This window comes from Trichechus manatus, unplaced genomic scaffold (genome assembly GCF_000243295.1).
Source record: "Trichechus manatus latirostris isolate Lorelei unplaced genomic scaffold, TriManLat1.0 scaffold00036, whole genome shotgun sequence".
NCBI classification, from domain to species: Eukaryota; Metazoa; Chordata; class Mammalia; order Sirenia; family Trichechidae; genus Trichechus; species Trichechus manatus.
Genome location: NW_004443972.1, coordinates 15,360,816 through 15,378,573, shown reverse-complemented (window position 1 = coordinate 15,378,573; position 17,758 = coordinate 15,360,816). Strand labels below are relative to the sequence as shown.

The window sequence follows — 17,758 nt, the reverse complement described above, 5'->3', positions numbered from 1 at the left end:
CATCTCGCCCGCTTGTGCACGCCCGCCTCACGCGCCCCTGTGGGCTCTTGTGTCTGATCATCCCCACTCCCCACTTCAGTGGGCTCCAGGTGAGTGCCCCCGGGGAAGGGAGGTCGCCAAGGATACGAGGGGGCCCTCTGTCCTCCACGGTGTCCACATCTTCAGCCAGACCCCACTTCGCGGAGAGGGCCCCCAAAGGCCGGGTGGTAATTGACAGGAGAACAGAGGAACATAGGGTCCCACGACGGGCACAGTTCCAGGGCCATTTGGGGCTGAAGTGAGGAGCCGGGAAGTTGGGGCCATTTCCTCAGCTGTGCGCAGCGTGGGTGGAGTGGAGGGAAATGGCCCCGTGGCCTTGTTTGTCCATTTGGATGGTGTTCTAGCTGTTGAAACGGGAAAACAGTCCAGCCAAATAAACTGTGGATCGAAGAGGGACAGGAACAGGCAAAACTTGGATTCCACATAAATCACGTGATTTTAAAATCTTAAATCTAGTCTGCTGTTGTGCAAGGATAATCTGAAAAATGACACATTAGTCATTTCCAAAATGACTCGACAAAAATAGACAATTCTATTGAATATGAGTTTAAAAAAAATAATAATAATGTTTCCCATGCAAACGTGTCAAAAAAATTGTTGATGGGGAAACTGGGGGAGCCTTCCATCCAAAAATACTATTGATTGAACAATTCTAGGAATTAAAGACTAAACAAGAACTAAGTGAACACTTGTGTAGGTTTGAATAAAATGGTTATACAAGAAGCTGTTTTGTTTTTCTCCTGAGTTTCACTGCCATTTTATCACGAGTTCCTGCTCCAAACTTGCTGACAGGCAGGATTATTTTCAAGGTAGTAGCATAGTAAGCAGCTCAAAAGTTGCAGACAAACTCAAATCTCCTTTCCCAAAAGCTTTTGTGGACCAGCATTTATGACCATATGCCATTTGGTGACTATCGGAGGAGCAGAAGCAAGATATGCTGATTTTCACACAGTTTAGACTGAGTAATTAATTTTGTCTAAGACAAGATGGGACTAGAGATTCTGCAATGCAAGGTGGAGTGCTTCTGGGCCCTCCTTATGCCGTATTGCATGACATGTGCCAGTATATGTAAACTCCCATTTAAGCCACCTTCTGTGTTGCCATACATTCATACTTTACACCAGTCAAAAAATACCTTTCTTGTCGGATTTTTTTTTAAAATCAGTTTCTAGATTTTGATACCTCTCCTTTTCAGCAAAGCTGTTTTGATCAGCAACAGGCAACAGGCTATCTTTGGAGGACCTTCTTTTTCCTTTTATAAATCCAGTATGGATACATGAGCTTTCAGAAGCTTTAGAAGAAGTTCATTTTGAATAAATTAATGCTATTAATTGAAGAGCTTCTTTCAGTCAGAAGGCTTTAAGGATTAGAAAAGGAAAGAGCATGAGCTTTGGAGTTAAGTACTGGCTGTGTGGACTTTCTCAAGTTACCCAACTGATCTGCACCTCAGTAAAATGGAGGTAATGCTTATCTCATAGGGCTATTGTAAGCATTAAACGAGAAAAATATATCTAGTACCTATTACAGGCCTGGTAAATCTTGGTTTCCTTCCCTTTGCTCTCTTCACACATCTTTTTCCCGCGGAGCGGCTGGTGAATTCGAACCACTAACCTTTTGATTAGCAGCCAAACGCTTAACTACTGTGTCACCAGTGCTCCTTAGCTGAATGGCAAGATCTTAACCAAAAAAAAAAAAAAAAAACCAAAACAAAAAACCTCTCTGTTATGGCATTAAGAAAGTATAAATTTAATGTTGAAAATGAAATCATTGTTATTTTGCTGTTATTTTGGAGTCTGTTAGTGAAAATAATCTTATATTCTTAGCTACTATCTTGGAAATCACAATGGACAAAACATTCTTTAAATTCCTGATTTCCCTTGGAAAAGTTCTTCTGAATTGGTGCTTTTTGCACATTGGAGACGATCATCAAATGTTTATTGGGTCTCTGATTTCCCACAGGTGGCATGGGATGAGTGCATATAAGCATGTTCTGTAGCGATCACATGAATCAGTATCTAGTTTACTAATTTCAAATTGCCATAGTGTACAAGCCCTAGAGGAAGTGCCCATTTTCCTTCCTGACCCCCTCTTTTACCACCCTCTCGCCATTCACTCTGTTTACCCATGCTGATATTCTCGGGACTCAGACACCTACTGGTCCTTCTACATAGACGACCTGCCGCTGGTCCTCCCTCCCCCAGCATTCAGATCTCTGTTCATATGTCACCTCCTCAGAGAGGCATCCCTGACTGCCCCCCCAAAAAATGTGCCTCCTTCACCCCCACATTCTCTGCCACATCCCCAAGCATTATCTCTTTCAAAGTTCATAACCATATGTGAATGTATCTTGTTCATTCGTCTTCTTGTTTGTTGTACCCCTTACCAGAGGGAAGCTCTGCCATGACAGCAGGGACTTCACTGTTGTGTGCATTTGTTATTTTTTATTTGCATCTCTGCATTTTATTCTAACTTATAATAAAAGAATGAAAAAATTTAGGTGAGGGGATAATTGGATTGCAACTTATTTCAAAGTACTTTACCTGCCATGTACTCATTCATAACTGAAGTCAAAGCATTAAATCATCTTAATTTACTCGTGATTTTTTCTGACCCTTGTGGATAGCAAGGTTATATTTCAGGGGAAATTATCTCAGGTGTATTGGAGTGTTTTTGTAAGCTTCGAACTGTTAAAAAACAAAAAAAAAACCCATTGCCGTCGAGTCGATTCTGACCATTAGCGACCCTATAGGACAGAGTAGAACTGCCTCATAGGGTTTCCGAGGTGGATTCGAACTGCCAGACTTTTGATTAGTAGTCGTAGCTCTTAAGCATTGTGCCACCAGAGCTCCTTGAACTGTTAATAAATGTTTATTTTTCTTCCAATAAGAAAGAAAATGAAATTACAATTAGGCATTATTTCAGAACTTCTTGTTTTATTGTTGAGAAGCTTTTAAACATGTGCTGCTTGTGTGTTGAAAATTCTAGTTTTGTAACAGGATTGTCGTCTACAATTTTTCATCATAGACATTGAGTAGTTCATTCCTTTTGTGGATTATTTTAGGTTTTGAGGGCAAATCTGGAAAATGAATCTATAAGAAAATGGGCCAGTTGTGCCCAATGAGAAATGTGCAGATTAACACTGGCACCCCTTTTCTGTGAGTAAATATCTGACAGCTCTTCTGAGGAGGGGAGGGTGGGCAGAGGTGTGGGTGGACACCCTGGGAACTAGGTTGGGAAGGAGTGGGTGATGTGGAGAAAGGATGGAGTGTCAGAGTGGTTGGATTTCCTTGGCATTTGGGGGAGATCTTGAAGCCCAGAGTACATCAGGATTAGTTAGGAACTGGGAACATCTACTCCCCCGTCCCATATATAATAAACAGCACCTCTTTTTCTCCATCACCACCACGGTTGCCCATGTGGAAGGTAAGTGGCTGCAGACTCAAATCTTAATGGAAGCGGAGCAAAGGTCTTATTACTGAGAAGGAAAAAAAAAAAACATAATTTGCTTTTGCTTTTCCTTTGTTAACATTTAGAACAAGTATGTCCCAAGGATCACTTCCTCTTATGCTGTGCCTGGTTGTTTAAAAAAAAAAAAAATTGTAAGCAAACAGAGATTTCTACTAGAATTGACTGGTAATGCAAAATATTCCTGAGGATTTGATATTTTATTGCTTTAACACATGGTAATTTTAGGCAGAGGACCTATATGGAAACTTTTGGAGTTATGTTAAATACCATTTTTTAAAATTTTCATCAGGCCTGTAAATTTCTGTACATATGAAATCCATAAAGAGAATTATAAAATTATAAAACCTATAAAGAGTTATTTAGGTGCATAATTAATAATAACCTATCTTTCAGGGCTGATGTGAAGAAAAGCACTTTGCAGAGAGCTTTGTGGGAAGGTTTTTAATTATAACAGGATTATAGCAAAGATACTTAGCATTAAAGAAGACCTTAGTTCAGCCTTCTCCTCCTGACGTGCACGAACCTCAACAACTTTCCTCACAAGAGTTATCCAGCCTCTGTTTAAGCATTGTTCTTCTCCAAGTCAAAATAGATCTCTGGAGTAGTGCTTAAAGCTTATTTCTGGGGCACACACTCTGACCTATAGCATGAGAAAAGGGGTTCACTGCTGGAGTAGCTGGAGTTACTGCTAAACTTAGCCTAGGGAGAAGGCAATTGAAAGTTTTGGGGAAGTGAGTTAACAATCTGTTTTGTTTTTTCTGCATACAGCTTCTTTATTGACTTTTGTTTGTTTCATCATGTATTGCTTTTGTTCAGCAATAGTCTTTGAGTAGCTACAGTTATCATTTATCATCATCGCAGTCCCTCCCATCTCAGGGATTGTACTTGCTTTTCCCTCTGTCTGATCCATATATCAGATGGCATATTCCTTCAGCTCTTTGTTTATATGTCACCTTTATAATGAGATCTTTCCTAGACACCTTTCCAAAACTGCGTAAGAGCTCAGCTGCTAACGAAAAGGTAGGCAGTTCAAATCCACCAGCCGCTTCTTGGAAACTCTATGAAGCAGTTCTACTCTGTCCTATAGGGTCGCTATGAGTCGGAATTAATTTGACGGCAAAGGGTTTTACCCTTACCCCCACACTCAGGATTTTCCATCTCTGTTTTAACTTTTCTCTCTAGCACTCATCACCATCTGTGGTTGTCAGCCTCCAAGATGGCCCTCAATGATTCCTGACTCCTAGTATTCATGCTCTTGTGTAGCCCACTCCCACATTGAATAGTGCTGACCTGTATAATCAGTAGGATATTGTGGAAATAATGAAGTGTAACTTTCAAGGCTGATCTCCCCCTCGCGCTCACCTGCTGTCTGTGGGGGAAGCCACCCGCCATGTCTGAGAACCCTCAAGCAGACATATGTGGAAATCTACCTGGTGAGGAAGTGAGGGCTCCGGCCCACAGGCAGTGCCAACTCACTATCCATATGAGTGAGGCTCCTTTGAAGCTGATACTCCAGCACCCCTGAAGTCTTCAGATGGATGCAGCCTTGGACAATATCTTGACAGCAACTTCATGAGAGACCCCCAAGCAGGAATCACCCGGCCAACTGCTTCTGAATTCCTGACCCAGAGAATCTGTGTGAGATAATAAATGTGTCTGTTGTTTAAGCTGCTAATTTTGGAAATCATTTGTCACATAGTAATAGATTGTTAATATAACATTTAACGTTATTTTACTTATTTATCTTGGTTTTGTCTACCTGCCTTAACTAGAATATTAGCTCCAGGAGGTCAGGAATATTTCTGCTTTTTGTTCACTGTAGAATCCCCACCACCTAGAGCAATTTCTACCCAACAACCTCCAGAGATACATACTGTTATCCTCATTTTACAAATAAGGAAACTGGGACACAGTAAGGTTAAGTAACATACCCAAGATCATGTAGTCAGAGCCACACTTTTCTCCACAGCCTAATGTGCTTAACCAGAGCTCTGCGATGCCCCACTTTTATGCATGCTGTTCTGTATTATGTGCAAGAAAACATGATGGTTGTTATTGGGGGTATAGTTGGATTTAAGGCATGGTCTCTACTCTCATGCAGTTAACAGTCCAATTGGGAAAATAGGATAAGTATCAGATGACTACAACATAGAGCGGGGTTTGATGAGTGTCATATGAATGTGTGTTGGCCATGAAAGCGTAACTCAGCCCCTTTACTGAGCAGAGTGTCTACCTATATATAGTTCTTATGCGCTGGTCCCGTGGTTTATGCCATATAATGTTCACCACCGTAGCCACAACTAATTGAAATAGGGATAATTGCGTAAGTCAAAGGCTGACTAGGCAGTAGCACAGAGGGTTGCTGATATAAGAACTCTAAGAGGCCTATTTGACTGCTGAGATAGTATACTGGCTTTCTTACTACCCCATGTATGCTTACAACAAATCTCAATTATCTGGGGTAGCCTGAGCATGTCTTTAGTTCTGTAACCAGAAAAGACCTCTCATACACAATAGAGTACAAAGTCCTGTAGAAGTTCAGAGGAGTCAGAGGTTATAGGAAGGGGAGGGTTGGACACTTCATGGAAAATTGACACATGACCTGTCACAGAAATAACATATGTCAGTAATAGGTAACTTAGCGATCATAGTTCATTGTCATTTATAAAGCTTAAGATCTACAAGTGTACAAAGAAGTAATTTGTATATTTTACTTGACTTGGGTGGTGGTGTGGGTTGAATTGTGTCCCCCCAAAACGTATGTTAAAGTCTTAATCCCTAGTACCTGTGAATGTGACCTTGTTTGAAAATAGGGTCTTTGCAGATGTAATCAAGTTAAGGTCAGTTATATCTTTCACGTAGGTGTTTCTCAGCAAATGTTTATTGGCTGGATGATGGATAGATGGATTGAAACTTGTTCAAAAGTGTAAAAGAGGGAATCCTGCTCTGGCTATAATGGAGTAGCTTGTAGCAGGCTAATATTCCCACTATGAACAACTAGAAAATCTGGATAAAATGCCAAAAGAATCGTATTTACAGGCATCAGGTTGCTGCTGTGGCAGTTCGTTGAGGTGAGCCCAAAATTCTATGTGCTATTTTTCCCCTTGGGAGAGTTGTTAAAATTGTAAGCAGCTAAAAACAGAGCTGAGTTTTTGGCAGTCTCGTTGAGCTAAGGGGACAAAAATTTGAGTTTTAACTCAAAAGGAGGAGGGATGCTAATTAATATCCACATTTTTAGTTAGGATCCATGGATATTGGGCCTCTCAAAGACTATAACACCTTCTCAAGTTAACTCAGTCCCTGATTGAATTGAGGTGATCTTCACTACTCTAGCTGCCTACCATAATTCTTTCTGGAGGAGGATAACATTATCTAGGGCTTCTATAATTTTTCCTATACAGTGTTTGGCATTTGATGAAAAATTACCAGGCATAAAAAGAAACAGTCCAAGGGGTGGGAGGATACAGGCCAACAGCTGACCTAGAAATTAGAGTTATCAGAAATGGACTTTAAAATAACTGTGAATAAGAAGTTCAAGAAAACAGATAATAAGATTGAGAACTGTAGGTATGAATTGTATAAATATATAAACAAATTAAAAGTCTACAACTGAAATACTCCTGACATTATAAACTCAGTAGATGGGTTTTATAGCACATTTGTTAAAACTGAAGAGTAGGTTAGTGAACAAGAAAGAATATTATAGTATGGAGAGCCAAAAATATTAAAAATATAGAAAAGAGCAAAGAGGATATACAAGACATGGTGAAAAGTCTAACACATACGTAATTTGATTCCAAAAAGGGGAAGAGAGAGAGGATGGAGCAGGTACATTATTTGAACTGATAATGGTCAAAACTTTCCAAAAATGACAAATGATATTAAGTCACAGATTCAAGAAGTGCATTAAATTCTTAGCAGGATTAAAAAAATAAAAACAGCATACTAGGCATACTACAGTAAAACTGCTAAAAGCCAATGACAGAGAAAATCTTAAAAGCAGCCAGAGAGGGGAAAACTCATTACTTTCAAAAGAGCAACAATGATAACAATGAATTATCTACTATAATAACAAAAGCACAAACAGCAAAAGACAAATAAATGAGACCTCATAAAAATTAAACACTTTTGCCCAAAGACCATCAAATTGGGAAAAGACACTCTTTTTTACAAATAGTGCTGGCAAAACTGGATGTCCATCTGCAAAAAAATGTAACAGGACCCATACCTCACACCATATACAAAAACTAATTCAAAATGGATCAGAGACCTAAATATTAAACCAAAAACTATAAAGATCATAGAATAAAAAATAGGATCAACGCTAGAGGCCCTAATACATGGCATTAACAGGATACAAACCATAACTAACAACATACAAATTCCAGAAGATAAGCTAGATAATTGGGATCTTCTAAAAATGAAATACTTATGCTCATCAAAAGATTTCAACAAAAGAGAAAAATAGAACCTATAGACTGGGGAAGAAAAATTGGGATGGCAAATCTGACTAAGTTCTAATCTCTAAAATCTACAGGAAAATCCAAGACCTCTACAACAAAAAGACAATCCAATTTTAAAATGGGCAAAGGAATTGAACAGATACTTTAGTAAAGAAGACATTCAGGCGGCTAACAGACACATAAGGAAATGCTCACAATCACTAGCCATTAGAGAAATGCAAATCAAAACCACAGTGAGATACCATCTCACCCTGGCATTACTGGCACGAATCAAAAAAACAGAAAATAACAAATATTGGAGAGTCTGCGAGGAGATTGGAACTCTTAATGCGCTGCTGGTGGGAATGCAAAATGGTACAACAATTTTGGAAAACTATATGGCACTTCCTTAGAAAGCTGGAAATAGAAATACCATATGATCCAGCAATCCCACTCCTAGGAATATATACTAGAAAAATAAGAGCTGTCACATGAATAGACATATGCACACCCACGTTCACTGCAGCAATGTTCACAATAGCAAAAGGATAGAAACTACCTAGATGCCCATTAACAGATGAATGGATAAACAAACTATGGTACATACACACAATGGAGTACTATGCAACGATAAAGAACAATGATGAATCTGCGAAACATCTCACAACATGGATGAATCTGGAGGACATTATGCTGAGTGAAATAAGTCAATCACGAAAGGACAAATACTGTATGAGACCACTACTATAAAAACTCATGAAAAGGTTTACACACAAAAAGAAACAATCTTTGATGGTTACAAGGAAGGGGAGGGAAAAACACTAAATAGACAATAGATAAGTGGTAACTATGGTGAAGGGTAAGACAGTACACAATACTGGCGAAGCCAGCACAACTTGTCCAAGGCAAGCTCATGGAAGCTCCGTAGATACAGCCAAACTCCCTGACGGATGGAATTACTGGGCTGAGGCCTGTGGGGACCATAGTCTCAGGGAACATATAGCTCAATTGGCATAACATAGTTTATAAAGAAAATGTTCTACATTCTACTTTGGTGAGTAGCATCTGAGGTCTTAAAAGCTTGTGAGCAGCCATCTAAGATACTCCACTGGTCTCACCCCTTTGGGAGCAAGGGAGAATGAAGAAAACCAAAGATACAAATGGATAGATTACTCCAAAGGACTAATGGACCACAATTACCACAGCTTCCCCAAGACTGAGTCCAGCACAACTAGATGGTGCCTGGCTACTACCACTAATTGCTCTGACAGGGATCACAATAAAGGGTCCCAGACAGAGCTGGAGAAAAATGTAGAACAGAATTCTAACTCACAAAAAAAAGACCAGACTTACTAGCCTGACAGACTGTAGAAACCCCAAGAGTATGGCCCCCGGACACCCTTTCAGCTCAGTAATGAAGTGACTCCTGAGGTTCACCCTTCAGCCAGATTAGACAGGCCCATAAAAAAAAACAAAACTAAAGGGGCACACCAGCCCAGGGGCAAGGACTAGAAGGCAGGAGAGGACAGGAAAGCTGGTAATAGAGAACTCAAGCTCGTGAAGTGAGAGTGTTGACATGTCGGGGTTGGTAACCAGTGTCACAAAACAATATGTGTACTAATTGGTTAATGAGAAAAAAAAAGTCAAACTTTGTGAATATAGTAAAAACCACTGTACACTTTAAGTGGGTGAGTTGTATGATATGTGAATTATATCTCAATAAAGTTGTTTTTTGAAATCCTACAGAAAGAAGAAAATGAGTACAATAAACCTTTATGCTATTAAAAAAAGAAAGCTTGCGAGAGGTCATCTAAGATACAACTATTGGTCTCTTCCATCTGAAGCAAAGAAGAGTGAAGAAAATCAGAGTCTCAAGGAAACAATTAGTCCAAAGGACTAATGTACCACATGAACAACAGCCTCCACTAGCCTGAGACCAGAAGAATTGGATGGTGGCTAGCTACCACTACTGACTCCTGTGACCGGGATCACAGTAGAAGGTCCTGTACAGAGTGGGAGAGAAATGTAGAACAAAATTCAAATTCATAAAAAAGACTAGACTTATGGGCCTGATAGAATCTGGTGAAACCACTGAGACTATGGCTGTTAGACACCTTTCAAACCTGGAACTGAACCCACTCCTGAGATCACTTTTCAGCCAGACAACAGTCAGGCCTATAAAGTGAACAATAACACACATGAGGAACATGCTTCTCACAACAATCAACCATACGAAACCAAAAGGGAAGTATTTGCCCAAAAACAAAGTTCAGAAGACAGGAAGGGGCAGGAAAGATGGGTGAATGCAAACAGGGAACTCAGGGAGGAAGTGGGTAGAGTGCTGTCACATTGAGGGATTGTGACTAATGTTATGAAACAAAATGTGTATAATTTGTTGAATGGGAAATGAATTTACCCTGTAACCTTTCACCCAAACCACTATAAACTGTTAAAAAAAAAAACTTAAAAACTTCTGTTCATCAGAATACCAAAATAATGAGAAAACAAGCAACCAACTTGGAAATCATATATCCAATAAGAATCTAATAACCAAAATATATATAAAACTTCTACACTTAACAAAAACAAATAACTCAATCATAAAATAGGCAAAGGACTTGAATAGACATTTCACCAAAGAGGGCCTTCAAATGGGCACGAAATACATGAAAAGATGCTCAATGTCATTAGCCATCAGAGAAATGCAAATCAAAACTATGGCGAGATACCATTTCACTCCTGATAGGATGGCTAAGATAAAACAAAACAAACAGAAAATAACAAATGTTGGTGAGAATGTGGGGAAATTGGAACCCTTATCCACTGCTGGTAGAAATGCAAAATACTATAGCCATTGTGGAAAACAGTGTGATGATTCCTCAAAAAACTAAAAATAGAACTACCATATGACCCAGCAGTTCCACTTCTAGGTACATACCCAAAAAACTGGAAAGCAGAGACTCAAGAGACTTGTACACCAATGTTCATTGCAGCATTATTCACAATAGCCAAAAGGTGGAAACAACCTAAATGCCCATCAGCAGCTGAATGGATAAACAAAATCTGGTACGTACATACAATGAAATACTACTCAGCCAGTAAGAGAAATGAAGTCTTGATACATGGTACAATATGGATGGAGCTTAAAGACATTATGCTGAGTGAAATAAGTCAATCACAAAAGGACAAATATTGTGCGACCTCACTTATATAAAAAGACAAGAATAGGCAAATGTATAGAGACCAAAATTCTTAGTAGTTATTAGGAGTAGGAAGGAGGGGGAAAGAGAGAGTCAGTGCTTATGGAGTACTCAGTTTTGGGTTACAGTGATGGAAAAATCATTGATTAAGGGTAAGGGTTGCACAGCCAATTAATGTAATTGCTGTCAATAAGTTGTACAACTGTAAAAAGTTGAATTGACAAAAGTTGTGTGACCAAAAAAAAAAAAAAAAGCTGCTGAGGCTGCTTGTGTACAGCCAAACACTTCATGGGATTTGTTTCCTTGGTTTGGGATGGTTTCATGGGTTCCTTGGTTAGGGTCATGGTTTCATGGATTATCTGAGTTAATTGGCCTGATAATGTGTTTAGTGCTTGTTCTACCTCCTAGTTTGTTGCGTAGTGCCTAGGGTCTTAAAAGCTTGCAAGCAGCCATCCAAGGCACAATAATTGGTATCTGTTCACCTGGCGCAACAGAGGAAGAAGCAGAGTCAGGAAAAGGAGGAGGATATGGAATGTGTGGCTGATTGCCTCCATGTACAACTGTCTCCTTTGCCATGAGACCAGAAGAACTGGATGGTGCCTGGCTACGACTGAATATTTTGATAGAAGTTCTGTAGAAGAATCCTGATCAAAGGTGGTGTGTGTGTGTGTGTGTGTGGCGGTGGTGGCGGGGGGTGGGGGGGAGGATGCAGAACAGAATTTCAAATTCTCACAGAATCCAGACTTTCTGGAGCCATGGAGGTTAGATGAACCCTGAAACTACTGCCCTGAGTTAATCTTTAAACCTTAAACCAAAAATACCCACTGAAGTCTTCTTAAAACCAAAAAATAGTTTAGCTTAACTCATAAAGAGTGTTCGCTTTGAGCACTGTGCTCTTTTAAGATCTACCTATATTAGATCAGATTGACAACAGCAACTCGAAGGATTAGATAGGAAATTTAGGGGGCAGTGAGTTTATGTTAATGGGGGAGGAATAACTCAGAAAAGGAGAGTGAGAATGGTTGCACAACTCAAAGAATGTAATCAGTGTCACTGAATTGTACATGTGGAAACTTGAATTGGTGTATGTTTTGCAGTGCATATTCTCAACAACAACAAAAGAGCAAAATGCGACTGATAACAAATTTCTCAACAGAAATGATAAAAGCCAAAACAGTGAAATTACATCTTAAAGATAAGTTGCCATTCCAGAACTCCGTATCTACAAAAATATCTTTCAAAATGAAGGCAGTATAAAGACATTTATAGCATAGCAAACTGAAACTGACGGAATTGCCATTAAACCTGCACTGAAAGAAACACCTAAGTGACATCTTTAGGCAAATGGAAAATTATCCATCAGTAACACAGAAATTCAAGAAGGAATAAAGAGCAACAAAGAAGGTAAATGTGTGTTTAAATATAAAAGAACACTGACTCTGCAAAACAGTAATATAAAAATAATAACACAAAGGGAAGTCAGTGAAGTTAATATAGTGTAAGATCCTAGCATTGTCTAGAAAGTGGTATATGTACTAATTTATATTATGTTCTAATAAATCAAAGTTGCATATTGTAATTTTTTAGTGTTCCCATTACAGAAAAAAAATTAAAGAATATGCAATTAATCCAAAAGAAATGAAAAATGGAATATAAAAGTGCTTAACTCATGCAAAAGATGACAAGAAAGGAGGAAAAAGGAATATAAAATAAAAGAGACAAACATAAAAGAAATAATAAGATGGTAGATATAAACTCAAATATGTCAGTAAGTATATTAAATATTAATGGTAATACTCCAATTAAAAGACAAGTATTTTCAAACTGGATTAAAAAAAAAAAAAACTATTTGCTGTTTGTAAGAATTATAACCACTTTGGAAGAGTGTTTGGCAGTATCTACCAAAGCTGAATACAGGCACACTCTATGACCCTGTGATCCACTTCTAGAAATACACCCAAGAGAAAGCATGCATATGTGTACCGAAAGACATGCACAAGAATGTTCATAGCAGTGTTGCTTGTAATTGCCACAAATTGGAAACTATCCACATATTTATCAACAGAAAAATGGGTAAATTCACATAATACTATTGTTATGGATTGAATTGTGTCCCCCAAAGAGAGATGCTGAAATCCTAGTCTTCATACCTGTGAATGTGACCTTGTTTGGAAATAGGGTCTTTGAAGATGTTCTCAGTTATATTAACACGAGGGTAATCCTAATCCAATCTGAGTGGTGTCCTGTAGAACAGGAGAAGAAACAGAGAGACAAAGAAAAGACAACCCATGAGAAGATGCAAGGAATATTTAGGGCTATGAGAAAGAGAGAGACAAGAAACAATTTTTCCCTAGGAGCCTTTGGAGATAACATGGCCCTGCTGACACTCTGAATCCAGACTCCTAGCCTCCAGACTGTGAGACAATAATTTCGGTTGCTTAAAGCCACCTACTTTGTGGTACTTTGTTACAGCAGCCCTAAGAGACTAATACAACTATATAGCATTGAGAAAGGACAACCCCAAACTACATATTACACAGCATGAATGAATTTCATAAAAGTAATGTTTATCAAAAGAAGTGAGACATGAAGGAGATTCAGTGCTATAAAGTTCAAAACTAATCTATGGTATCAGAAGATAGTGATTACCTTTGGAAGGGGGTGTGACCAAAAGGGGTTAATGTTCTTTTTCTTCATCTTGCTGATGATTACATGGGGTGTGTTATGAAAATTCACCAAGCTATTTATTTATGACTTGTGCATTGGATGCATGTTATATTTCAATAAAAGTTTACTTTTTAAAAAAGTATATCAGTAAAGGCACTAGAATTGGCAGTAAGGTCAATCCAGTTATATTTTAGGATATAAGAAACTTAGCATGCTTCAAGGACAGAATGAACCCACTGAAAAGTGAGAGTTTGAAAATGCTAAAGAGATGGTAATTTAAAGATCAGGAGGAGATAGGATTCGTTCATTCATTCATGTAGCAAAATATTTTAAAACCTTATTATATTCCAAGAGCTATCTGAGGTGTTGGGGATCCAAAGATTAATAAAGTTCAGTCTCTATTTTCAGGGCAGTCACTCCTTAGTGGAGACGGATACCAAGTTTGATGGTTAGTAAAAGCTATCATTTTTTTGAGCATCTTCCTTGTACTAGGCACTGTGCTGTATAGTTTTGCAGCCTTTTACTTAATGTTCACAACAGCCCAGTGAAATAAATATTATCCTTTCTTTCCTGAGAAAACACAGGAAATAAGATAAGTCATTTAAGGTCTTATCACTGAGATAAAATCTGACTTCAAAGCCATGTTCCTTCTGGTTCTTTATGCTGCTGTTGTATGGTGGCTTAGGAGAGAGAAAACTGTGTGGTGAAATAGCAAGAGAAAGTCAAAATAAATTCCAGTGATAGTGTTTTAGAGACGGTGGTACAGATGGATGGCCAAGGCCTTAAATGATGAACAGAGAGAGAATAATGTTTGATAGTTTGGAGGTGGATTTGGAGAAATAGAAGTTTTTTTTCCTGAGTAGGAAAAGGCCGGTCTTCCAAAGAAGGCAGAGGTGTACAATGAAACTGAAATGGCTGGATATTAATTCTTAGGAAGGGGATCTAACTGCTCCATATATAGACTTTAAAACAAGTGCTTTGTTTTCAGGCTCTCTGGACCCTTTTCCTTCAAAGATATCTGGTATCTATAATTCCTGAACCCTTCTGGGCTTCTTTACTGTTTAAATCTTGGGATCACACTGCACGTAAAATTTTATAACCAGATTCTTTTACTTAATGTTTCATTATGAGCATTTTCCCCAAGTGTCAAAGCCTTCTTCTTCTACCACCTTTAAGTCACTGTAGTGGTAGAGGTCTAGATTCCCGCCAGAGTTCAAAACAAGGTAGTCACACATGTAATGCTAGTGATCATAAAACAGCGGGGGAGGAAAAAAAATAAATACCCTGAATACAAAAATTGTATCTTGGGACACCAATCCTCAACTGGCTGTATCTTGGATGATTTAGCTATTAAATTTGGCAGGAAAAGGCCAGGGAAAGCTCACATCTCACATACTGGCATAATTTTAAGTAGTCTTTTGTATCAGTTAGGTTACTGGTTCAGCTACTGAAACAGTGACCTGAATTAACAGTGGATTAAGAAGATGGAAGTTTATTTCTCTCTCTCGTTAGACTCTTGAGTATTCCTGGGCTGATATGACGGCTTCACCTGGGACCCTCCCATCTCTCCCATTCCTAGGGTATTTTGATTGGCCACATGACATGATTATAGATGGCAAACTACCATATGTACTTTTTAGCCAGTGGGAAAGGAGAAATAGGGAATGGGGGAGCACATGCCTTCCTTTTAAAGGCAAGAGCTGTACGTTGCACTTACCACTTCTGCTCACATCTCACTATCCAGAAGTTATCAGAGGCTGGGAAACAGTCTAGCTTGGTGGCCATGTGCTTGCTGTGTGTTATATAAGAAACTGAGGTCAAGTACTAGGGACAGCTAATGGTCTCTGCCGTATTGAGTTTAGTAAATCCAGGATGTCTTTTTTTTAGTTCTTTTTTTCTTTTTTCCCATACAAAAATTTATACATACATTGTTATATGACTCAAATCCAAAATGTTGAATTAAATTAGACTAACCTATCTGATTGGTAAATTCTCATTCTTTGTAATAGGGTTTTTATTTGTTTATATTAAAATTGTAATACATAAATAACTTGAAAATAATAAAACTTAGTTTCTTTAGAAATGATCTAGAACACAAATTCACCATAATTTACCATAATTTAATTCAAAACCACTGAATTTTTTTTTTAAACCTGTATAAGCGTAAAAGAGTGGAAGATTGTGTTCGTTTATTCACTGGAATTAAGTAAAATCCTACCCTCCTTTCTCCATTTTGGCAGGTGAAAACAAGGTCTTACAAGCATACTTTTTTAAAAAAAATTTATTTTGTTGTTGAAAATATACTCAGCAAAACATACACCAATTCAACAGTTTCTACATGTACCACTTAGTGGCATTTTGTTATGCAACCATTCTCACCCTCCTTTTCTGAGTTGTTCCTCCCCCATTAACATAAATTCACTGTCCTCTAAGGTTCCTATCTAATCTTTCAAGTTAATGCTAACTAATTAAATTCTAGCGCCTGGGCTTAAAAATGCATGTCTTTATATGAACATAAAAAAGATACCAAGAATGAGATGAAGAAGATACCCCTCTACCTTACAGCAAGAGAGGAAGAGACATGGTTCTGTTTCATAAAACTGGTTCAAAGAATCTACTTTGATGAGGTGTTAAATTAAGAACATTCATGAGAATGTCGATCTTGTTTTCCTGTGCAGTGCATTATGAAAACGTGTAAATTTTCAGAATCTAGCAACTTGTTCTTTTCTCTGTTGATATATATCGGTAATCAGCATAATTTGAACAAAGGGATCTTGTAAAACTCTTAAGACTTTCAAAATTGCTACTATGTACTATGAAGATAACCTTCAAAGAGAAGCCTGCAATTCTGACTGGTTATTTTCCTTGATAGTTGTTGCCCTGGCAATGTTGTAATTTACATGTGTGAATTCCTAAAAACCTAAATAAGTGTAACTTTGTCAAATCAAAAGAGAATCATTGGCGCATTTCTTTTTTCCTACCTGTATGATGTAAAAAAACAAATTCCTATTACACTGATTGATTGAGAGCCTTGTCTCTAAATTGCCAAGGGAAATTGCCTTTTTTTTTTTCTGTGAAAATTTAATATCCAATGCCTGTAACTTCAGGGATTCGTGAAATTGTTATTCTCAAGTTATTTAACAGTGTTTCTCTTTTTCTATACAGACTGTCCTTCATCCATCTGGGTTCAGTTTCAAGACAGTTGTTACATTTTTCTTCAAGAAGCCATCAAAGTAGAAAGCATAGAAGATGTCAGAAATCAGTGTACTGACCATGGTAGGGACTTACTCATTTTTGTTTGTTTTGCAAATTAGTAAATATTCCTCACTAATTTCCTAACAAAATGGTTTTGTCATATCTCACTTTTAACTGGGTCCTTAGAATAAATGTACAACTTTTATTCTACAACACATGAACCACAGGCAGTGGAAAGGAGTGTTCATTAATTCTTGAATTGGAAGACTGTCCAATCAATGACTGTCTTGGCTCTACTGTCCAAAGCAGGGAAACCCTGGTGGTGTAGTGGTTAAGAACTGTGGCTGCTAACTAAAAGTTCAGCAGTTCAAAGCTACCAGGTGCTCCTTGGAAACCTTATGTGGCAGTTCCACTCTGTCCTATAGGGTTGCCATGAGTCGGAATCGACTCGGTGGCAATGGGTTTGTTTTTTGTTTTTGTTTTTGTTTTGGTCCAAAGCAGAGTGACAGAACTTTAGCAACAGCTGTGTCTAGTTAATGTGTCAGGACTATGCTAAGCACAACATATACTTTATCTTGTTTAATTATCATAACAAACATATTGGGTGGTTTATTATTATTCTTTTATTAAGAGAGGAAAGTAAGTTCCCTTACTTGTTCAAGGTCACACAGTAAATAATTGGCAGAGCCAGGATTCAAACCAGGGTCTGTCTGATTTTAGGACCAGAGCCCTTTGTTATTCTGCCCT

The 17,758-nt window shown here is 38.2% G+C and overlaps 1 protein-coding gene across 1 annotated transcript in view; it reads left to right on the top strand.

The window, feature by feature from the left end:
* Positions 1-17,758, top strand: part of LY75 (lymphocyte antigen 75) — a 146,104-nt gene that overhangs the window by 117,879 nt on the left and 10,467 nt on the right. Inside the window, exon 35 of the mRNA XM_023730435.1 lies at positions 16,982-17,092. Within this exon, the coding sequence (XP_023586203.1) occupies positions 16,982-17,092 (111 nt within the window). The remainder of the gene's footprint in view (positions 1-16,981; positions 17,093-17,758) is intronic.